General features: G+C 37.6%; 1 protein-coding gene across 1 annotated transcript in view; it reads left to right on the top strand.

Annotated features, from left to right (window-relative positions):
• Nucleotides 1-23,450, top strand: part of LOC132075804 (collagen alpha-1(XXVIII) chain-like) — a 32,709-nt gene extending 9,259 nt beyond the window's left edge. Inside the window, exons 11-35 of the mRNA XM_059476511.1 lie at nt 18-86; nt 774-842; nt 2,586-2,654; nt 4,848-4,916; nt 5,347-5,415; nt 5,502-5,570; nt 6,734-6,802; nt 8,007-8,078; nt 8,663-8,731; nt 9,382-9,453; nt 10,306-10,374; nt 10,799-10,867; nt 12,574-12,642; nt 13,686-13,754; nt 14,211-14,279; nt 15,672-15,740; nt 16,449-16,517; nt 17,282-17,362; nt 18,365-18,400; nt 19,510-19,546; nt 19,675-20,232; nt 20,877-21,070; nt 21,659-21,764; nt 21,858-21,920; nt 23,251-23,450. Of these exons, the coding sequence (XP_059332494.1) occupies nt 18-86; nt 774-842; nt 2,586-2,654; nt 4,848-4,916; nt 5,347-5,415; nt 5,502-5,570; nt 6,734-6,802; nt 8,007-8,078; nt 8,663-8,731; nt 9,382-9,453; nt 10,306-10,374; nt 10,799-10,867; nt 12,574-12,642; nt 13,686-13,754; nt 14,211-14,279; nt 15,672-15,740; nt 16,449-16,517; nt 17,282-17,362; nt 18,365-18,400; nt 19,510-19,546; nt 19,675-20,232; nt 20,877-21,070; nt 21,659-21,764; nt 21,858-21,920; nt 23,251-23,450 (2,454 nt within the window). The remainder of the gene's footprint in view (nt 1-17; nt 87-773; nt 843-2,585; nt 2,655-4,847; nt 4,917-5,346; nt 5,416-5,501; nt 5,571-6,733; nt 6,803-8,006; nt 8,079-8,662; nt 8,732-9,381; nt 9,454-10,305; nt 10,375-10,798; nt 10,868-12,573; nt 12,643-13,685; nt 13,755-14,210; nt 14,280-15,671; nt 15,741-16,448; nt 16,518-17,281; nt 17,363-18,364; nt 18,401-19,509; nt 19,547-19,674; nt 20,233-20,876; nt 21,071-21,658; nt 21,765-21,857; nt 21,921-23,250) is intronic.
• The last annotated feature ends 1,159 nt before the right edge of the window (nt 23,451-24,609 follow it).

Here is a 24,609-nt window from a genome sequence, read left to right as displayed (position 1 = left end):
TTTTCATTCTTTGAAAGGGTGAAAGAGGTCTCCCTGGGCCACCTGGCTTGCCTGGAGAAACTGGAGTAGGACTGCCAGGCCCAAAGGTACAAAAATCTCATATTCTGTATAGCATGTGTTGTAGGATAAGGATCAAGACAGCTGAGCTAATAGACTTGCTGATTCACAAGAAACTTCAAGACCATAAATGTGGTTTTGTGGTACTGGAAAGGTATTTTGTATGTTATCAAAACTGTTCACAAACAGTTGCAAACAAAAAGTACATTTTAAGTATATACTTTAAAGGATTTTTTTACAGTAGTCGTTATGCTTGACATAAACTACCAAGAAGAGAATGATTAGGTAAAAACAAATTCATAGTCTTAAACAGAAATTAATCTGTGCAAAACAGGCTTGTTGGTTTAGATGACTGGCATAAAAAGAACAGAAACTGCATGATAGAAGATAGAATACTGACTTCTTGGGGAAGGACAGTAAGTGATACATGGCTGGGTGCCTGAAGGGAATAATGAATCTTTTAGAGTTTTTAGACTCAACATTTTCTTCTGTCAAATGCAGAACTGACTTCTCCCCTAAAGCTGTGACACTGCCCCAGTTCAAAGCCTGCTGGGCCTCGTGTGGTGTATGACTCTGAGGACACTCAGGTTTTCTCTGCTGTTCCTGTATTCTCCTACATCCAATATTTCCAGCACAGAATGCCTGATGAGTTGTTATATGCTGCACACATAAAAATTCCTAAATCAGGCACATTCAAAGTACATCTTTCTTTGAAGGGTAACATTGGTTTGACAGGAAGACCAGGCCCTGTTGGCCCACCTGGAGTTGGTGAACCAGGATTTATGGTATGTCTGTTTTTTAATTTGGTAAGAGGAAAGCAGGACAGAAAGCAAATTTCTCAATGCTTCCCCATAAACATGGGGAAGATTTAGCACACAAGAAAATGTGTGCTAAGCTGTACCATCTCTTTTCTTTCTTCTACCATTTCTCACTCTTATACACATTATGTTGTCTGACTGTTGTTTCCCTCAATAAACTGGAAATGTTTCCAATTTCTTAACTTTTCTAATTATCATATCTCTAAAACGGTTATGAAAATATAACATCTGATGCAAAACCACACAAATATATAAATAAATCTGTTTCCTGATAGATTTAATAGTGTCCAGTCCCTATGTGATAACTTTGAATTTGACTGCTTTTCAGTATCACTAGAACATTAACATCAGCATGGCTTTGAGGCTTTGAGGAGGAGACTTTCAGAATTTACAGTAGGTTTGGCTCTGAAGTCTCTTCCTTCCCTTCCTCTTCCTGGCCATTGTAAAATCCATCTCTTGGTGGTAATTCAGAAAACCAGTGAGTCAATTTTATGGTCCTTTTTTTCTAAATAGCAGGCAGAACCTTTTACTGAGCTATTTACAATACAGCAGACTTAAATTCATTTCTCTTCACCTGGATGAAAGTTTTCTAGTGCAACCACAAGGGAAATTTTGTTCCGTTTTTACACAAGTACCTTTTCCCCATTGACAAGGCAAAATTTGGAATAAACATTTCATAAAAGGTGCTCCTGTGAAAAAGAGACTCATCATTTGGTAGGTGAACTGACTGATTTCAAACCTGCTTGAAAATACACTACTGGAGAGCCCAAGAAGAAGAGCATTACAAATAAGGCTGGTGGTGGCAATCAGTCCAAGCAGGGCAGTAACACTTCCAGTCCTTTCAGTAACACCACAGAGCCAAGACCCACTCTGTGGGGGAAGAGGTGCCTGTGATGTTAATCTTTCCTAGGCAAAAAAATACTGCTATAACAAGAGATTCTGATTTTTTAAAAAAATATTCTAAATATGCTTCTTTTATTTATTTTAAAGTTTCTTTGCTTCAAAAGAAATTCATTTTAATGGCTTAATTGAGTCCAAATATCTATACCTCAGGAATGACTCTAAAGCTCTGTGCAGAAGGAGAAGCATATTTAGGCTACGCAGAGACAAATTTATCAGCATTCTGTGATGTATGTGTAACCCCAAGCAATAAATCTGAATAAAAATCTTTTAAAAACAGATGCAAGAAAACACAGTGAAGCAGGCTTAATATGCACAGGTGTTGGACATGCATTTTTTTTGTCATTTGCCCCTTGTGCTTCTATCAGATCTTTTTTCAAAAAGGGAAGGGCATGCTATTTCTCTCTTTGCCAAGTACAGTCAAATCTTCCTACAGCTTTCTTTCTTTCAGCATTACTCTGCATGGGCTCTAATCTGCTTCTGTCTCTCATGATTATACTGATACATTAATAAGTATTAGCAAGAATTTGTAAAATGGAAATTTAGGGCGTGAAGATTTCCAAAATGTAAGGATTAGAAATTTCATCTATATAACCTGTGATTCCTTAGTAACCTGAAGGGTATTGTTACTGCTGCAGGCCAGAATGCCTATCACTTACTGGGAATGCTGTGTCACTGCATGAACTGTAACAGATTGTAACTACACCAAGGTCTGAAGACCTGCTTATAACAGACAGTGACATAGAATACACTGCTGTTCATCTGAGTGATTAATTCATATCCCAGGTCATTTTAAACTTCTGTTAACAGGGGCCTCAAGGACCACAAGGTGTTCAAGGAGAAAGAGGCTCACCAGGAGAAGGGCTTCCAGGAGCAAAGGTAAAACAGTCAAAGGGTTTTAAGACCAGAGCAGCACCATTAAATGAGCGCATGCCAAAACAAGTCCATAGAAGGCACAGGAATCTGAGAAAGTATCTTGTAAATTAATATTAAGATTTTCCATCAAACAATCCAGTATATTTTGATGGAATTCACTTGGTTCAAACATGACTTGTAGGCATAGCTAGCCTTTGGGGCCTGTAAAGCCAGTATTTAATTTACCTGATGCTTGATTTGTGGGATCTAAGCCTGGAATGAATTCCATAATTTTAAAACAGCCTAAAGCATTTGACTCTAAATAAAATACCATTAAAAGGTTCCTAGATGAAAATTTAGCATTTTGTTGTTGGGTTTTTTTCTTAATCCTTATATAGAGATCTTTACTGTCACTATAAAGACAGCTTCTAAGCTTCTTACATACCTCAGACATTGTGTATTCATTTTAGCAGAAGACTGAATTCAGTTTGTTGGAAAAGAAAGGTGCTGTTACTAATGTGCAGATCCAGTGGCAGTAATGAGAGTGGTAGTTGTACTACATGGATGGACTTACTGGAAGATTCCTTTGCTGCCCACTGAAAACCAGTTCCTAGGCTGAGTTGTTGCTTTGGCCTTTGGTTACAAATAACAAAGTGACACAGATTGTACATGAACTAAATGAGCAACTAAACAATTTTCTCATTTTTATGCAAGCACCAATTCTGCTTGAGAAAACAATAATAAATGGTTTCACAGATGCAGAGCCCAACTAAATTTTCTCTGAGAGTAGCCCTTTACTAAAAATCTTAGGATTTCTGCTTAGCACAATACTTGTTGTCAGCCAGGTTGAAATTTAACTGCTGCTAGCAACATAATATCTTCAAACATCCAGTGTGTATTTTATGATGATGAATTATAGAAATTATTTAACCTCTTTGTTGATGGCTTGTATCTGCTTAGCAGATCTCACGAATGAAAACTAACAAAAATACAATTTGAAGAAAATGCATTTCAAAATCACTGAATTGCCACTGAAATACCAATTCATGTGGGAAGAAAAACTACAACTAGTAACTAAAACACAGCAACAGGGCACAGTGGGAACAAGCACAGATGAATGCATAATCTAACCAAAACTACTAAGCAGTTGAGATGGATAGGCAGAATAAAATAATCAGAGACATTCTGTCAGCATTATTGGAACTCTTCATTCTATAAAAAATGTACTACTTTTTATTGCCAAGTCTGACCTGGAGCCAAGCACAGAGTCCATATGTATCTCTAATCCAATCTATGGCTGCCAAGCATGTCAGTTCTTTGGTTTTAAACACATTTTAAACTGGTGATTTGTTAATCTAAGCAAATTTGCAGTTGTTTTCTTCAAGTCTTTTTACTACAAGCTCACAGTTTAGCAAAAAGGATAATGAAGGCAGATGTTCTAAAGCATCAGGAGTAAAGAATGTTATTTTAAATACAAATCCTCATAAGGAATTTCTGTCAAAGTTAAAATTATGGAATTGGTTACTAAGGATAGAAAAGATCTGTCTGGGGTGTAATTTTATTGTCTTGGGTGATTTTTTTGCTATTTAAACAAGCTGACATCTGCCTGTACATGTTTTATTAAGAGAAGTACAGAAAAGCACAATATTTGTAGCTTTTTTAGTAACTGGCACTTTCCCCAAGACCACTATTTTGTAAACGAACATTTAGAAAGACAATGACATTTACAAATAAACTTCTATAACAATACAGTCTACCTGTCTTCATCCTGGCAAATGCTTATTGGGAGCCAGAGCCTAATTACCCCACTTCAATGAGATCAACCCACACTTTAATGAGATTAACCCATGAAAAAAAATAAGCAGAATTCAGTTTTTAGTTAGTCTCAATACTCATCCCTGCAGGCCTTTAAATCAGCTGTGGCTTTGCCATTGATTTGAGAGGAAGCAGAACAGAACCTTAAGTAATTGAGGTGGGCAGAAAGATAAAAAAGAAGCTTGTTCAGCTCTTTCATCAGCAATTCAGCAATTTCAAATTGCAGGGCAAACTCTTTTGAAAAGATAATCTCTTTGGTATCCTGGAACACAGATCCAGGAGCAGCTTTCTGGTTCTTTTCATTTTGGTTTTCATTATGAGAGAGAAAATACTGTCTCTAGTTACTTCAGAGAGAACAGCTGTGTGTCTCCACAGTTAACAACTTATTATTTTTTCATGTAGGGAGATCGTGGCTTTGATGGACCAAAAGGCCCTCGTGGACTTCCAGGCATCAGCATAAAAGGTGACAAGGTGAGCAATAAATACACCAGGGGATTAATGGAGTGCAAAGAAATCCTATACAGGGAATACAGGGTAGATACTCACTGCAGAAGGTACAATGAGGCAAGGAACCCACAAAAGACACTGGATAATGTGGTATTTAGTAGAGATTTATGCCCAATAAATTCTCCCCACCCATTTTAATATCTCCTCATATCAAAATAGAAGATGTTAGAAAAGCATCTGATTCTGTGTGAAAGTTAAGGTTTAAAAAGGGAAAAAGAGACTAGGTTGTTTGCAACTGAACCAGTGGGGAATAAATGCATGTGTGAGAGATAAAAGGTCAGATCCCCAGCGTTACTGACTTCAGGAGAAGCCAGCATGTACTGACTAGCATGAGAGTTGTCCCAGATTGTTTCTGTATGTTTGCACAACTAAGCTACTGTACTTTGTTTGCCAGGGTGAGTGTGGCCCCCCTGGTTTACCAGGATCAGTTGGATTACCTGGAATTGGAATTCAAGGAGAAAAGGTACAATTTTCCCCTCACCCCACACTTCAGTGTATAGTAACAGAGACTATTTTATTTTTTAATAATTACTTAACTACTCTTCCCAGGGAGTGGAGGGCCCAAAAGGACCACCTGGCTCTAGAGGGCTACCAGGACAGGGGATACCTGGACCAAAGGTCAGGGAATTTTCTGAAGTAAAAGCTACTGTGCTGTTTTTATCATTATGTTTCATGATCAAGAAATGGTCTATCTCTGTAAATATTTACATTAAACTGGATTGCTGAAAACCAATCTAAGTATTGACATAGATGCAGGAAAATATTGTTTTTATTGATATTATAAACCACACAGCAGATCCTACTTCACTGAAAAGCCTTGGTAAACTAATGCCATGGCTACTTATTTAGGTTTTTGCCTGACTCACAGAGAAGCTTTCAGGTGCCATATACCAGACAGTGAGCTGCACTTTGCCTGATACACTTCCACTGAGAGGGTTTCTGCCCCGAGCTTGTGGTTTCTTCATGGCACGTGGAGGTCCAGTAAACCTGTTACAAAAACTAGCTGCCCTTAAAAGAGAGGACCATCCCAATTTCCATATCATCTTTTATTCTCACTGTACTGTTTCCATTCCAGAAAAATACATACATAGATACATTAGAGATTGACTGCCTTCCTTGCAACTTCTCCTACCTATTGTCTCACCTGAATTTGTATCTACGTATCTAGATGTTAAAAATGGTCCATGGTGCAAGGAAGACTACTTTTTCAGAAGAAAATCTCTCAGAATAACTTAGCCTTAACTGATTCACAAAATACAGAACTGTTAATGAAAGACATCACCCTAGAGGTGTTTGGAATGGAGATTTAAAGTAATTTCCTGAAAGATGTGACAAATTTCTGAATGACTTAAGGCTATTAAAGCATGGTATAAAGGAACTAGAGGTGTAAGTGGGTCAAGTGTCTGTGACAAGTAAACTACTTTGCAGAATCAAGTATCACCTCTTACACTTTAAGTGACTGTGCAGGGATATGATTACCACTACTAAAAAGAAAAAAAACATTTGTCTTTGGATGTCATATATGCTCCTGAAATACCAGCTCTTTGGCAGGAAGGATTCCCAGGGACATACAAGTGTAGATTTACAGCATTAATAATTTCCACTAACAGCTCCTTGGTGACAGCTCAAAACATGAGGCAAATTGCCAATCTTTGTGACCAAGGGTTTAACACTTCTTACTACAGACAAGATTACACTAATCTTTCCTAAAATTTACACAATGAACCATATGCTTTTATATTTTTCATAATAATGCTGTTAAAAATTAATATCTGTTTAAGGGTGAACAAGGCTTGCCAGGAGAGACTGGAGTGCCAGGAGAAAGAGGTATCGGAGAACCTGGTTCTAAGGTACATTGTTAACAGAGGAATTATTTAATCTATTTATTCATTTGGATTATAAATTTCCTGAGTATGCTTTCTGAAGCCACATAAAAACAGGCTTAGAAATAACTTTTAGATTCTTAGTATTTTGAATTTTTAACAGAGAGTTTCAATGACCTCCAGATATGGCAGCATTTTAAATACCCCTGTTCTGTAAAAAATAGTAAGATTTGTGGTGACTGGAAACTTCCACCTGCCTGGCTCACACTCAAGTCATCATTGCACACAGCTCACCTACAGCTCTGTGCAGAAAACCATCCAGAATATTGAACAGCTGCCAGAACTCACAGCCCCAAGTGTAAGCTACACTGTAGCAGAGAGGTGAAAAAAAGCCCAGAACAGTGGTTATTGGGCTGCTCCTTCCCTTTCCACACAGAATATGGTGGAAACAGAGCAGCTACATCCTCACACCTTCATAAAAGACACAAGCTGTGCTGGTGGACAGAAAGAACAGCTGAGTTGCTAAGAGGAGAGGAAGCTGTAACCAGATTGTCTTAGTGCTGAAGTGCCCAAACAGTACCCAGTCCCTATGGCATTAACAGCCAGATTAACACAGAATAGGGGAATCAATGAAAAAGTACTTTTGTGACAGTGGAAAGGCACAAGGCTATCCTGGTTTTGCTCTTGTTTGTTAGGGATTTCTGACAGTGGCTGGAAAAGAAAATTATTCCATTTCTCTCTTTAATTTCACAAAAGACAATAAAACTGATAGAACCCATTTCACCACAAATTCATCTAAAACCAAGTCAGGCTCCTGAATCTTACATAATTAGGGCCATGATAATTCCAATGATATTAATTGATTTGCATTGATATTCATCAGCAAGATGTCAATTGTCAATCATTGTGTCATAATCAGTTATATCTGATATTTCCTTCAAATGCTGCCACTTAATGAAATGATTGCATTATTTTTTAAGAATAAGGTGAATCATTAACAGCTAATAATTTTAATTGCATAGATAAAATGCACACTTCAAAACAATCAGATAGTAGGATAGTACCAAGTAATGAGAACTGTCTTCATAAAAAAAGACAAGACTTCATATGCATAAATGTTTTCTACAAATATATTTAAAGTTTAAAAAAATTAAATAGATTTCCCTAATTCAGAGAAGGAAGAGTACTGAGCCTGCATTTAATAGAAGAACTTACTTTTTACTGATGTCAGGGTGATCCAGGGCCTTCAGGACTGGCAGGTCTGCCTGGTCTTCCAGGAGAAGATGGAGCCCCTGGACAAAAGGTTGGTTCATCTCTCGCTGCAGTCCCTCTGCTTCACCCCAAGCATTGCTATTCTCCCTGTGCTGACACCCAAACCTAGAAGAGAGAGTGATCACGGACAAGGGGAAAAAAGTACCACTTTTTTTTCAGAAAAAAAAATCTCTTTTGAATATACTTTTTTAGGAAAAACTTCACTTTTTCTAATGTTTTGGGGTGGGGCATTGCCTTATCTTGTTTACTCTTGTGTGCTTTGTGGAATTCATTAAATGCCCTGCAGCTCAGGAGGGAAACCACTAAAATGGCTATGGGCAAGCTTTACTGGCCTTCTGACTGTGTTTTTTAATAGATTCAGAATTTAGGGTTATATACTCAGGGTTCAGCTGTCTCTCAGGAAATGTGCTACTTCTCACATTCCACATGGAGTTGTACAGTGCTCGCTTCTGAATATGGGAATGACCCCCTGGACACACCTGACAGCAGTGGGAGTTTTGTCACTGACTCTGAAAGGTCTATGGTCTTCATGAACTTATTCAAGGGAATGCCAAGTTTGTCTTGCACCATGTCCATGCAGTGCTCTGAGACACTCCTTTGATTTTTCTATTCAAGGGTGAACCAGGGTTGCCTGGTCCTAGAGGTCCTGAAGGTGCTCCAGGGATTGGAATACAGGGGGAAAAGGTGAGGATTTCTTACTAAAGGTGTCACTCAAAATTGGAATGTTCCAGGAATAGGTTTGGCAAAGACTTCTCTTTTTTTTTGTCCAATATAAGTAACAAAAAAATATTATTCTGGACTCATAGTTGTTTCATTTTTTGTTGTAATTATTATAGCCCAGTAATCTGCTTGAACAGCCAATTTTATCTTGAGAAATTTACAATATTCTTAGTTTTTCTTTATCAATCAATTAATTTGCCCTATTTGCCTTCAAATTAAAAAAATAACCAAGTACTAGCAGCTGGATTATATTTTCCTGTTTTGATTATTTTTCTTATTATCTTTTTAATGTAATTACTTAACTTGCTTTTCGGCTGCAATTATTCAACCTTTAAGATTCCTTTTGGCTTTTATTTTCTTCACAGTGGTAAATTCTGTGGTAAACTGATTTAATTTCAGATGAAATCTATGCCTTTTTAATTGTAAAAATCCAACACTTTTGGAGACAATTCCTGAGCAGAATTAACTGACTTGCCAGCGAAGGCAATAGGAACAGCTCATGTGCACCACCTACAAATAGATGTTTTCTATCTTTACTGACATTTACAATTGATTTCAGTTAATACATTCTTAAATTATTTGACATGTGTGACATGTCTTTTCCATTTCTGTAGGGAGATCAAGGACAGAGAGGAGCACATGGATTAACAGGACCAACAGGAATGCCTGGACCTGTTGGAGCTAAAGTGAGTTTATTACTGTGTTATATGTGTAAAATACTCTCCCAAAGCTGTACATTGTTCCAGATCTCAGAAACAACTGCTCTAGAATGAACTCACTTTATAAAAAAATAATTTCAAAAAAGTTCAGCAAAGGCTTCTCTTAGCAAGAATCCCCATGATCCCTACCAACAACTGGCAGTGTTTTTTAAAACCCTTTGCATTTACCATATTGCTTCCCTGTTGGCTTGGAAAATGTAAAGCTATATACTTTTATTTTTATACTGAAATATTTGAGAAGATAGTATGGTGTATGGCATATAAATACATGACAGGACTTTATTTTCCCTTACACTGACTCATGGCTGACATTCTTTTATGAACTTGGAGTTTCTGTTAAAATACTCAGTACTTAATGAAAGCTACACTCCAGGTTTATCCTCCAGTTCCTTATTCTTTTGCTATTTATACACACAAGAGTATTTCCCCAAAAATGAAAAGGAGGCAAAAAAGTAAACTGAAAGATACATTTTAAAAAATCTACTCTAACAGAAATGTATAAATGTTTTCAGTATACCTACCCAGCTGGGCAGGGAGTCTTGAGCACTGTATGTGGTGGACCAAGCCTTGAATACACTAAGAAAGGGACTTCTAAAAACGTTTATTTAGTGAGTGAGAAGAATCTCATTTCCATGGAGAAAACAGAATATGGTAGTTATCCAAATATTAGATTGATCTCTGCATAGAATACTTATTAGAAATTCTAATCAAATTTTAATGGAATTAAATGTAAATTGTTGCATAAATGTTTTCTCTGTGTGATTTTCATGCTCACTTTCAGAAAAATCCACTGTTTTTTCTCTCCTACCTTCACTGCAGGGAGAGCCTGGTGCACCAGGACGTCTTGGAATGCCAGGCCCTCCTGGTAGATCTGTCCCTGGACCAAAGGTACCATCCACATTCCATCTCCTAGTGCTTAGAAACCCAGGGTGAAAAACTGAAGTAGGCTATGTCAATATTTGTGTCAACAATTCCAGCCTTATGAGGTCAACTAAGACTTCCTCTGGATTGCATCCAGTCTAGCTACCACTGTGCCCTGGTATTAAGTGTATGGCAGCTTGAAGTGTGACCTACCTTTGTTCATTTCTTTATTTTGAGTAACTTTGGATATCAAAGCACATTTGTTTATTCTTTGTATTTTTTCTATTTACTCTTTCATTTTAATTTATGCTTTTGGTGTTTTTAATGTTTGCAATAGCAATAAATAAAATGAGCTGTTATGTTCATTATATATGAATTTGTACAAAAGAAACCCACAGCCTGTGGTGTTTAATAAGATATGTAAGCAGAGGATTTATTTTCTTCATTGCAGGGTGACATTGGGTTACCTGGTCTTGCTGGACCAATTGGAGAACCAGGTTTTGGGCTTCCTGGGGCAAAGGTAGCTCCTAAATTGTTAAACTGATTTTTGATACAACTGTAAAATAAGGCAGGAGGATTTCAGTGAAGCAGCAACAAACCTCCTAGGATGGCCACAGTGTTCCACTGAAATGTCCCACAGTTAATGTGCGTGCCCTACAACTCTGGCAGAGTAGAAGGATTTGCAGAGCTGGATAACCATGGATGGTCAATCCTCCAGAGTCTGTAACTGTAATCTTTCAGATGGCAGAGAACAGGAGAGGAATGACTGTTTCTAACTGGTGTGAATTCAGAGAGAACACCCCATTAACCCTGCTTACAAGAGCCTACATGTTAATTAGCAAGCAGCTGATTTTTCTCAGCCAGGCTCCTTTGCTTCATTCATAACTTCAGGGTTAACTTCATAACATTCACAACACAGGGTTCTAGTGTAAGAAGAACATGAATATGTAGCTAATCTCTAATGGCTTCTGTGTACCACTGCCTCACTACCTAGATTCAACTTTCATAAGCCACTCTTCATTCCAGCAAAGATTTTGTCTGGAGACCAACAAACTCAGGACATAAAAACCTGTGTTTCTCCAAATATACTGGATCTTGCCTGCCCCTCCACCACCTTTTTTTCTTAGTGAGATTGACAGTACTTTTGAATACATCCCTAATCCCTTTTTCTTTGAGTGAACTGAACAGAGTAACTGAAGCATGAGAAACATGTGACAATCTCTATCTCTTTTTGATCAGTAAGTGGTTTTCAAGATTTTTACATTAATTTTCATCAGGAGGAGAATATGCTGATGGAATCACATAATTTTTTGGTATAGAACAGTCAATTCAGAGAACTTCATGTTGTCCCATTTCTGGGGATCTAACAGGAAATGATCAACTGCAAGCACATCCTTTGCTCAGAGTGGCAAGTCTCTCTCCCTCAACCTTGAGCCCCACAAAGCTCTTTCAATTGGGCAATACTGCATGTTTCTGTGACTACATTCTTCACTTCTTGCTGTCTTTGTCAGCATTAGTGGTTCTGCTTTTGTTTAGTTCTTAGATACACAAGCATACAGAGTAAAGCCATAGAGGGTAAAGCTTTTTACAGCCTAATTTTTTAAAGTTATTTTTGCATGGGTCTTTTTTTGCCACTGTTTTAAATGCCCATATTTTGGGTAGCTACAGGAACAAATGCAGTCTTGACCATCCATTCTATAGCAACTGAGCAACTCACTGCACCCCCCAGGGTGGCTGGGAGGGTTAAGGTCCTCTGAGTTTTCTTGGTAAATCTGTTCCTGAGATACTCCAGCTGTCTGGATCCATGAAAGGAGTTTAGTTGTACATTTCCCATAGGAAGATCCTGTTATACTCAAAAGGTCTAATGAGGTTCCACAGCATTACAGGAAATTAGAATTCTAGAACAAATTATGATAAATATATGAGAAATACCACTAAAGTAATTTCTTCTTATAAGTAGGCCACAAATGACAACAGACAGAGGTCTTGAAAAATATTAAAATTAGTGACTCAGGAGTGTAGATCATGAGCACTATTAAATGTCACTGGTTTAGTCCAGGATTAAATAAACCTAAAATATAATAATTCACATAGTAAAATACATTAGCCGATAGACAGATAAAATCAAATTATAGTGTATTTGCCAAGTGAGTTTGACTTTCATGGATAATTTCCTGCTAGCAATTGTCTTGGCATTCACTCAGGTGTTTCTCCTGCCTTCATCAGGGTGACCAAGGCCTTCCAGGACCCCCTGGGCCCTTTGGGCAAAAAGGAGATGGTTATCCCGGCCCACCTGTAAGTTTATAGATTTTTCTTTTCTGTGAATTGGGAAGAAATAAGTGCTACACCTAAGGGAGTATCCTACATGTCTGACATGCTAGGAAAGATTTGCTGGTCTAAAAGCCTAAAAAGCCTAAAACTCCTCAATGGTGGAAATGCACTTCAACGCAGAATAAAATGAAATCTCTCTCTGAAATAGCACAAGATCATCTCTGTCCTTTTCTCTTGATACACCCTGTAACATATTCCAGGTGGGTTCTTCTTGCCAAAGTATCACTGATGTTTCAATCTGTTCCCTCAAAATCTTCCTGCAGGGTCCTGTCTTCTGCCCAACTGTCCAAAATTTATTCCCAAACAGGAAAATACAATCTAGCTAAGCAGCTGGGTCCATAGACATCCCAGAACCACTGAAAAAGCAACTGGTGTGCAAAGAGCCAGAATTAATGGTTACAGAGGCCTTTATTGGTAGATATAACCAATCCCTTCAAAGAGATGCAAAGAGAAAAGGCTCCTTCTTCTCCCTTCCCCGCACATGTGTGCAATGCTGAGCTCACACATCCAGTCTGCTCTCAGTGTGCTCCACCAGCCATGGCAGTTACCTGCCTGTGCAGTGAGGAAGGCTCCGAAAGGTTGCTGGCTACAGGCAGGGAGTTTGGAGCACACATACTTGCATTTGCCTATGCTAAGCACAACAGCAAAAGTGCTTGTATTGGCCACACTGAGGAACCAAAATTAACAAATATCAACAAGGAAATTGATTTATAATACTTTCTGCTATTTTTGTGCAACCCAATGAAGAACTACTTCTGCAACTGCCTCTCCATATTAGACCCCTCTACCTTTAAACACATTCAAGCCCCTGCATGACATGCAACACACATGTAAATGCTACTGACACTACTTCTGGCATATCAGAGTAAAGTTTAACCAGTTGTAGATCACAGTGATCCCATTAAGAGACAATATAGTTTAAACACTACCATGAAAATATTAACAAATGGATGTAGTCAATGTAGCTGTAAATTAAATTTATATTTTGTCTGTGCATACAATTTCAGGGCTTGCCAGGCCTCCCTGGGATTCCCGGTGAGCAAGGCCCAGATGGAGTTGGACTACCAGGACCTAAGGTACAGGCTTCAAGTTCTAGAAAAGCAAATGCTTGTGTATACTCTACTTCATAGAGATACAAGTCCTACCTATAGGTCATAGTCAGAATTCCTATTTAATCCAGCTTTAACTTTCTTCTCAGTATATAAAAGGTAGATCTTTTTTGGTTTAGGTTTGTTGAGTTTTTGTGGTTTTTTTTTGTTTGGAGAATCTGGAGTTCATTTTATAATATGGGAATTGTAATTCCTGTGTAACTGTGCATAATTGACTTGAATACATTTAGACCACCAGCCACTGTTTATCCCCAATACCTTCCTTGCCCTGCCAGCAATATCCCTGGGTTAGCATTGTTTGGACTTGCACAGTTCAATAGTTCTCTTCCCTTTGTCCCATTTGGGTGTAACAGATGCTTGGAGTTCTAGAGATACATTAAACTTTGGTATTCACTACTTATTTCTTAAAGTATTGGCTTTCAGGGTGATCCTGGTAGTAGAGGACCAGCTGGCCCCACTGGTCCCCCAGGAAAAGGCTTGCCAGGACCAAAAGTAAGAGATTTAAACAACTATGTCTCTCTTTGTCTAATTTCTAAAATGGGGGGGGAAGTATACTATACAAATGTGTGATTATGTATAGACATCTGCATGTTTTCTGTCTTCACTGGAAACAACTAATCCTACAAATAATCTTTATTTTGTAGAAAATAAAAAATATTTCTGGTGACTAGCCATAAGCCATAGCCTCCTTGTGGCTGCATTTGATAAATAATAAGGTGATAACCAAGCAGTGAAAGATCAATGACAAAACATTTAGGTCCTGCAGACATTAGCTGCAACAGAGTGGCAAAAATTTCTTCAGACCTAGCATTGGTCAGAATTAAGGGCCAGGCAAGTACTTACTATGTGTTGCCTATAGTACTGTTACAGCTATAGGCACTACTGTTGAGTTCTTTTGGAATTAACTCCTCTTTTTTATTGTATAAATCAAATAATCATCTAATAGCCAGCATGAGGATTGATCCCTGCAAAAAGGATTGTATTTGTAATTATTTTGTAACCATGACAAAGGCCTAAAAAAACCTGTAACTATAAAAAGCACTGTATAAAAAGCAAATTTCACCTCCCAAACTGGAAACTCTCATGTTTCTACAGCTGTTTTAGAAGTCTATTGAATACAAAAGAAATTGTTTGAATGTAAATTTAAAGGAACTCAACAATGTCAAATGCAAAGATTATGCAACATAATAAGGAGTTACCTGCACACTGTGACTTACTGGTCCCTGAGATCCAGTTGCCATTGGCAGGAAGGCAGTGTCCAGAGAAAAGCAGTGGTGAAGCAAAGCACCTTCTCAGGCAGCACTAGTACCAAGAGACAGCATGTCCATGGGATCCTCACAAATGAGGAAACTGAGGATTTCATGCAGGGTTACTAGAATAGCAGTACAGACATAAAATTAATATTTACTGTGTGGGTTTTGATTGCATCCTGTGAGTAACACGGAATGGGAACATTTTTCCTAGAGTTCTATTGAAAACAAGCTTATAAATTAGCAACAAGTGTTTCTTTGCAATGCCACATTAGTATGTATATGTATAGGTCTTGCTGTGTAATGGTGGTAAAAGATAAAAAAACAATAATAATCTTCTCTTAAATTTTAATTGAGTCCCCAATGTGGCACCAATAAAATCCATCCTTCAATGCAGCATAAATCTGTATCAGCAAGGTGATTCATGTTCACTAAGTATTAAGCCAAGTGACTCCTTCAAAGTATAAACTGGATTTTTAAAATCTGACAAAGGCCAAAAAGAGTATTTCTCAGCTAGAACAAACCAGCCTGATTCCCACTACTTATAAAAGACATGTTTGAGGGTAGAGGAAGGACAAGAAATTACACAGTGGTATAACAATTTCTTGTGTATTTTATTATGAACATCCTCTAGGGAAGCATAGGACGCCCAGGGCCACCTGGCTCTCTGGGACCTCCTGGTGAAGGCATTCAAGGAACTAAGGTAAAAAGACTCAGAGTCTTCAATATTTAACCTGTGCTGAGTGGTCAATCTGACCATCACGGCGTTAAGGAGATTTCACATTGTTTCTCATGTGAAGAGAGCCTCAGGCTAGAAAATGAGAAGGATAATGTGAGCACCTGCAAAGTACGTTCTGTCTACTGCTGCAAACTAGCCCAAGCATGTGTGTGCTGAGGAAAGAAGGATGAACTTTTATCAGTTAAAGATACCTTTACAAAATTAAAAATTCCACTCCCTCTTCCTCAACTCTCATGCCCACAGAAACAGTCTGAATTAGTTATGTGTACTACCACTCTATTGAGTAGAGAAAAAGCCTCCATCCTGAATGTGAGTACTATTAATTTTGCCTTGTGATATGCACTTTTACCCAAAGCATCAGTCAGATGAGACAGACTCAAAAGATAGAAATAAAGGCAAAATGAGAAGGTATAAAATGGGATGGAAAGAGGGGAAAAAATAAAATTGCAATAAAATTAAAATTAAATCCAATAATGATCATATGTGTTTTCAATATTGTCTATCTTTATACTGAAGAAGTATTTGAGAAATATAAGTTAGCTACTACATTGTCTCAAGTGCCTCAAGATCCCAGTTAAAATGCAGTTTAAAAAACTTTCTCTTTGAACATTTTAAATTACTGTGTGATGAATGATTACAAAGGGTTAATATCACTACCTGTTTTGTCATTAGGGGGAACAAGGCATTCAAGGAATGCCAGGACCACGAGGCCCCCCTGGAGATGGGCTTCTGGGAGAGAAGGTATGATGTCTAAATCAGAGATAATAGTGAGATAATGCCCTAGATGGAAGCCAACACACTCCAAATGATCTTTTACAGTCAGTTCTCATTGAAGGCATGTGAATTCTGTGTAAAAGGAGCCCCAGACACCAGAAGATTATATTTTTGTTAGAAGTTATATTGTTATTAGAAGCTATATTATTATTTTATTATTAAAATAAGTATTAGGTTTAATATCACTTCCTTTCACCTATCTGCTATGCAAAATTTTCTAACTAAATCAATGTTAAGAAAAAGAGAATGATGGGCTGGAATCAGTTTTTAAATGTGATCACAATGGCTCAGAAAGGCTGTACTAAGTCTACTAAAAATCAAACCAAGATGCATCTGTTTGCTATGCCAAACACCTTTTCTGGGCCAAAAAGTTTCTCAGAGTGATATTCCCTTTATTAATTTCTTCAGTGTTATCTTATTTTTCTAAGGCACAGATACTAATTTCCATCATGCAATAGCCCATAAAACCTCTCAGTCTGCATGTAGTTGCTTGAGATGCTTCATTGTTCAAACCACTTCGTGTATTTTTTCCCATAAAAATGCTTAGCCAATACTACAAGTTATTAATGAAATTCACAAAGTACCAATTTATTTAAATGATCTCTAACAAAGATGTCTAACTTATGTCACAACCTTAATGTGCATTCAACAAAGGCTATGACAGAGAAATTTGAAAAGTGTAACAAAAGCTGACTTACAATTTCTGTCTGCTTACCACCATGGTTTTAAAGGGAGATCGAGGAGCTACAGGTGACAAGGGGAAAAAAGGAGAAAAAGGTGATGTGGGTGACCCTGGTTTATCTGGAGAACCTGTGAGTAACTCAGGTTTATCGCAGATGTTTTTGTAAACCACTCAGAAACAAAGTTGGGTTGTGTGTTCTTCTTTCTCTTTAATTACATATAATCTGAAACTTTCAAGAAACTGAAACTATTAAAAACTTTAAAAGCACAAAGAAGACACTTACTTGATTAATACCCCACTTCCCAGATGGATGTGGTTTCTTCCTTAAGGCAGTTGTCATGAACTCAACCAGCAATTAAATACTACACAGCCACTCGATCATCTACCTCCCGACACTGGTGTGATGGGGAGGAAAATTAGAAAAAAAAAGTTAAAAAAACCCACCTAACAAGCCAAAGACTCATGGATGGATATAAACCAGTCTAATAACTGAACCTATAAAAATAATAGTCTATAATAATAACCATAGTCATAATCATAAAAAGCCAGGTGAAGCCCAGTAAGACTGCTCCCCACCCTGTGATGGATGCCCAGCCCACCCCTGAGCAGTGATGGGCTCCTCCCAGCTGACTCCCCCAGTTTCTGTGCTGGGAGTGCCCTCCATGCTGTGGAATATCCCTTTGGCCTGGCCCATGCTCCCCCAGCTCCTGGTGCAGCTTCTCACTGACAGGGCATGGGAAACTGAAAAGTCCTTGACTGTGGGTAAGCACCACTTAGCAACAACCAAAACAACAGAGTGTTATCAACATGATTGCCATGGTAAATCCAAAACAGCACTAACCAGCAACTAAGAAAGTGAACTCTATCCTGGCCAAAACCAGGACAGCAGTGAGAGACAACTGACAGTCAGTGACCCAGTGGGACACCTGAGATCATCCACTTCCCACAAACCTCCTCAGGAGGCTGCAGGTACTACATGCACAAGGCAGTGCACGTGCATCAGGACCACACGTTTTCTAGTTTAACTTCTATTGGAAAAATATTATTCTAATAACAGTATTGATGAAGTTGTATTCTGAATTACAATGTTACTATCTAATTGCAATAACTTAATTAGCAATCACTGTTACAGGGCAAGATGGGACCAAAGGGAGACCAAGGCCTAACAGTAAGCAAATTCCATTATTTAAATCCCATTACAGCAAGATATAAACAACACTATCAGATGAAATGTAGCCTTTTAATTATTTTGGAAAGAGCTTTCTGATTAGAAGCTGACTCAGCAATAATATAGAAAGAAACCAACTCAAAGATTTCTGATTTTTTCATATCTACTTTATCCTGAAATTGAATTAAAAGTTCCTGGTGACTTTAAGTATTTTTCTGCTATATGTTCTTTTATAGCTAGTGTTAGATCACCCAGGTGTGTACTTGCTGCAGGAAGGTTTTTTTGCAAGTATTTAAGAGTATGAAGAGCAAAGATCTTCAAACTTGTCATGGTCTATCATGCTAGGAACTTATTTATATTTCTGCTAAGCCTGTACCACATTTGAGTCAAATTCAGCAAAGTATGTCAGTGAATATATAAATATTACTACAGTTTATGATGAAAGCTGAGAAGCAGTAGCAAAACGTTGTATTTGAAAGATTGACTCAATGCCAGATGAGTCCTGTCATGCACTTCAAAATATGTAACAAATGATTGCTCTGAGAAACACTTTGTTCACATGCCACAGAAGCCCTCATTGCTCTGACAGACAGCTCTGAAGGCAGCAGTTTTGGGGTTTTGTGCTGATGAAGGCTTGGTAATTGTGGGCCAGGTACATCAGGGCTGACAACTCCCATTCTGTACTGGTGCCCTGGCATATGTCAGCTCACTACAAGCAATCCTACGCTTCCTCAAGTTGCGTCTATTTCTCTGCTCCCACAACATTTAAAAGGAATATCATATTATGCAGATGCTAAAATATATATACCTTTCAGTTTAAATAGAATCAATTAATCACAAAACATTTTTTAAAATAGCAGGAGCTAATTGTTTTAGATAGAGATGTTAATGTGTTATCAAGTTATTGATTCCTGTATGCATATGAAATAGTTTATTGTAACACGTGGAACTCATTCCCAAGTTTGGAAGTTAAACAGTAACATTTTTCTAAGTCACTGTAGGACACAACAATTGATTATAAACAAAATATTTGTAAGTGTTAAAATTATAACTCAATTAAAAGAGGCAAATTGTAAAATATTTTAATATTTAATTTTTTTCACATCCAGAGAGAAGATATCATTAAACTAATAAAAGAGATATGTGGTAAGGACTCAGGAAACCTTTACGTTCAAATTCTGTATTTCTTTCATTACATTTGCATTCTTCTCTTTTCCTAAAGCATGCCAAATCAAGTCATTGTGATCTGGGTTTCTTTTATTTTTCCTTTGTAGGTTGCAGTATTAAATGTAAGGAAATTCCTATGGAGCTTGTATTTGTGATTGACAGCTCTGAGAGTGTGGGACCAGGAAATTTTGAGATTATCAAAGACTTTGTAACTGCTTTAGTAGACAGAGTAACTGTAGGCAGAAATGCTACCAGAGTTGGCCTTGTGCTGTACAGTTTAGAAGCTCGGCTAGAATTTGGGCTCAACAAGTATCCAACCCGCCAGGATGTCAAGCGAGCAATCAGAAAAATGCAGTACATGGGAGAAGGCACTTACACAGGAACTGCCATCCGCAAAGCAACCCAGGAAGGATTTTCTGGTGCTCGAGCAGGGGTGAGGAAAGTGGCTATTGTGCTAACAGATGGCCAAACAGACAAGAGAGAAGCTGTAAAACTAGATCTTGTTGTTCGAGAGGCCCACGCAGCAAACATCGAAATGTACGCAATAGGAATCGTAAATGCTTCAGATCCAACCCAGGCTGAGTTTGTGAGGGAGCTGAATGTGATTGCTTCAGACCCAGATGGAGAGCACATGTATCTCATTGATGACTTTAACACCCTCCCAGGTGCGTCCAGTGACCTTTTATTCTGCCTTATATCATCAGATGCTTCTCACAAGGGGGCAGGCTGGGAGACAAGCATTATCTTTGTGGATATGCTTTGATGCTGCAAAGTAATAGGAATCTAGACATACGGATCCCCTTTGATTGTGGTGTCACATTATGGGGCAACGTGCCAATGGGGGAATGTCAGTCACCCAGTCTAGGAAAACAGCTGCCTAAACAAGTTTTCTAAGATGAATAAGTGCTCATACACTGAAAATCTGACTGTAAATCAGAATGAAACCCATTGTCATAAATGCTACTTGTTCACTTCCTGGGGAAATAATCCATTTTCATGTGGTTATTCACAGCAGCAAGATACACAATTATTTTCCCATTAACAAATAGTAGTTATTACAAAGCTTAGATGAACACCCTTACCTAAGATCCCTGTATTTTCTACCATGTAGAGGACTTACATGCTGGCAAATTTGTGACCAAAAAGAACATACTCCAAAGAATCTGGAATAATCTTCTTAGATGTGTGTAAACAATCTGAAGGAGTTCTGGATTACATGCACATTAGCGACATATATAAGTAATCCAAATTTTAAGAATACATTGAATTTCTCATTATGATATGTTTTCTAATTATTTTTTTTCAACAGCTCTGGAGTCCAAATTAGTAAATCAATTTTGTGAAGATGAACATGGCACCTTAGTATACAACCACAATGAAAATGGTGCAAGCATTAGTGGGCGATTGTTCCAGTCAGTATCTCCAAGTTCTTTACACTACATACTTCAGAAGAACAATGTTAACAGACAATCACTTTCAGCACAGACACTCAGAGTATCTACAGTAGAAAGTCCTCTGAGTCTTGGCCATCTTCCTCAACCATCAGCTTCGGTATGAAAATTCAGCAGAAGTTTAAAGTATATATCTTTCTGTGCCACCTAACGTAATTTGTACCATTTCCCCTAATTTTCTGCAGGACAGGTACTTTAACTTGGTATGCTCAGAGCTGGTTGTTCTGAGTAAGAGCTCTGATGTTGCATGCAGGTAATTAACTAATAGCTATAACTTATACCTGATATTGTTACAAGGATTCCTTTGTTTAATACAGTAATATTTGTGCCACAGTGTGAATCATAACAATATTAAAAGCAATTACACTGTTATAATTAAGTCTAAGAACAGTAATTGAACTCAATTGTAGATTATAATTTTAAGTCTATAAATAAACTTCCATAAAGCTCAACTAAAAAAAAAAATTTATCCAACATTTAGATATGCCAACTTTCCTGGTAAACCAACCAGGAGAAGTTGAAATTCTGGTTTTTAACACTGAAGTCAGGGTAAATGCAAAGGAAAAACACATGGAGGGCTTGTTCACTTTGGAACACTTCACAGTATCTGGAAAGAAAAAAAATCAAATGCTCATTTCAGACCAACGTACCTTCCATAGTCTATGACACCTACGAAGAGGAACAAGATGAAGAACAACAGCCAACCCTGCTGACAGGAAATACCAGAGGTATTTCTATTGTCATTCATTTCTTCATTCTCATTTTTGGCTGACGAAAAATCAATGTCTCATTCTGATCCTTTTCACCTGCAGCTGCGTTACCATTATTTTCACCTAAACAACCACCATCCAATAAAGGGATAACATCATCTCTCTTAACTGCAGGCCCCACACCAAGACCTGGTGGGTAACAGATCACTTTTCATTTTGTTACCTCTTTGCCTGGTACTAACTTTTAATAAGGCTTTAAGTCAGAGTAATTTTGTTCCATTCTCCAAAGACTTTGTGAGTCTGTGATGTAGAAGAGAAGTTGCTTCAGGATTTTATAACAGATCTAGTTGCAGTTCTTGTCTTTCCAAGTTCTGGATCCCACTGCTCCACTTAAAGCAAAAGCAAGGTTGTCTACAACTTGAGAGGGAGCTCCTAAGGGGCATCAAAAGGAGAACATAATGCTCACTGAGGGTGGGCCAGTCAGCAGGTCATTCATCAGCCAAGGAGGGGCAGTCTACAGAGGGGGAGACTTCACTAAAGGCAAAGACAATGATTTCAGAATTGGACAGAAAGAATGGTTTTCTCTTTCAGAGGAGCAATAGGAAAAAAACAGTGTTTAGTCATTTTGAGTATAATAATTAGCTGAGTACTTAAAGGGTTGATTCTTTTTATATGAAATGTCCAAATGTATTTTGTTCATCATTTGGGGCATTTTCAGTTTCAGTAATAGTGTATTTTGATGGAGCAACAGAAGAGAGCGATAGAAACGCTCCCAATGTTTCCTGGGAACAGTGGCATGACTTATTCAGTCTCTGGCACTAAAGTTTTTTTTAAAAAAAGTGACAAGATACCAGTTGCAAAAGACAAAATATTAGTCACAACATTAAACTTCACAGAAAACTGTTTTCTATGTCATGATGTTATTAAGGTGAGACTAAATTAGTATGTCACAGTCCTCTAATCCATATTTGTAGGAGTTTTAAATTCAAAACTTATGTACATGATTCCTACCATTTTACTGGATAAGCAGCACAAATACCACACAAAAGCAAGACAAGAGTTTTATATTCTTCTGAGTGTTTAATGTCCCTTCTCCCACACCAGAAGGAAAATTAATGTAATACAGAAGGATGCAGCAGATGCAACTAGCTTACAGCTCTTGGGCTTAAAATTTCAGTTTGCTCACAGGACTGGTTGAATGTAATCAGATTTCAAAAAATATATTTTAGAATTATCATATTCATATAGTTCGCTCTTTTTGTATGTGGAGTCATAATATTTTTATTTCTGGAATTACAAGAATCATGCCAGTAAAGGAACAGTTTATTTGACTACCAAGATGCACTTATAACTTGTCTTCAATATTAACATCTTTAGAACTAAAAGTGAATCTTAAACTATTGTGTAAGACTAGCAGGAAAAAAACAAAAACCAAAGTAAGAGTTTTAAAGGTAAAATCTATGGAATATAATTGATTTTTACAAACTGAATGGTTTCTATTCCTCTTTTTTTTTTATTTTAGAAAGTCCTGTGGGCCTGCGCTGCAAGCTGAGGCTGGACCAAGGGCCGTGCCGTGCTTACACAATCAGATGGTACTATGACACACAAGCCAATGCCTGTGCTCAGTTTTGGTATGGGGGCTGCCATGGAAATGCCAATCGCTTTGAGTCTGAGCAGGAATGCACACAGGCTTGTGTAGTTTTTGCTGGAGGTAGCAATTAGTCTCTACAATAAAAAATGATGAGGTTGAAGCTATTGATTGTTTGGCTTTTATATCAAGTATCCAGCGTGGTATCTAAAATCAAACCAAATAATTTATAGAATGCTAACATTAGGAAGTCACATGCCCTCTAACTAAAAAGTCTACCTATGCAAGCATACTTAAACACTTTCAGGATTTCTTCTATGGCCTAGGGGTTATAACAAAACAGCAAATTTTCAATAGTATCAAGAGTACAAAATTTCCTTTTTTACTCAGTTATAGTTAGACCAGTGTAGCATTTGTCATAGCAGTTGCCCTTCCTTCACCTAGATCTTTAAATACTAGCATTGTACAATCACTAACTAGATCTTATTTTAAACTACATATATCGCTTTGAAAACCAATCCTTGGTCATTATGTAAGTTCTTTTCCCTTTGTTATGGAAATCTAGTATTTGGCATGGATTCTGCAATGAAAGCTTCACTTCTTTTAAATGAAACTATTCTCACAAATAGTATTTTACTATCTAAAGCACAAAACATCAACTTCCAAATTACATGCAGAGTACTACTTAATACAGATAAATACAACAAATGCATCAACTTGTGGTCTACGTGCTCTCTGGGTCCCAAGACAGGGAGGTGGTTCAGTTACCCACCTTCCCTAAGCACATCACAGGTACATTTCATCCTTTTTTCAGTAAACTCTCCTCAGTTTTTATGAGCTAGCCAAGATCCATGACAGTTACAGTTAAAACACATTGACAGATTTCTATGAGTGAATATACCAATAACTGGCATTACTGTGTTGGGTTAGTTCATGTCTAAAATGGTCCTTCCAATGTGTTTCTCTTCTGAAAGTCAAGTCTAATTTTTAAATGCATTTTAATATTTTCATCTTCCTAACTATTTAAACTTATGTTTAAAACATTAAACAGCACAGTTTATTGTCTGCCACTGTGATATTACTTTTTACATTTATATCTGCTTGTATATGTTGAATTTCCTGTTATTTAATATACTTTAAAGCTTATTTCTAATAAAACATTGTTGGTTTTACTGCCAGGACAGAAAATGGATGATGGTTCATTTACAGGACTAAAAACTTACCTCACAGCTAAATGATATTCACTGTGTCGTGTGCTTCTCATAACCAGATTTCTGCCACAGCCCTTAACAA

Source organism: Ammospiza nelsoni, chromosome 7 (assembly GCF_027579445.1).
Source record: "Ammospiza nelsoni isolate bAmmNel1 chromosome 7, bAmmNel1.pri, whole genome shotgun sequence".
In the NCBI taxonomy this organism is placed as follows: Eukaryota; Metazoa; Chordata; class Aves; order Passeriformes; family Passerellidae; genus Ammospiza; species Ammospiza nelsoni.
The sequence above is the reverse complement of the archived record's forward strand: the minus strand, read 5'-3'. Positions and strand labels throughout refer to the sequence as shown.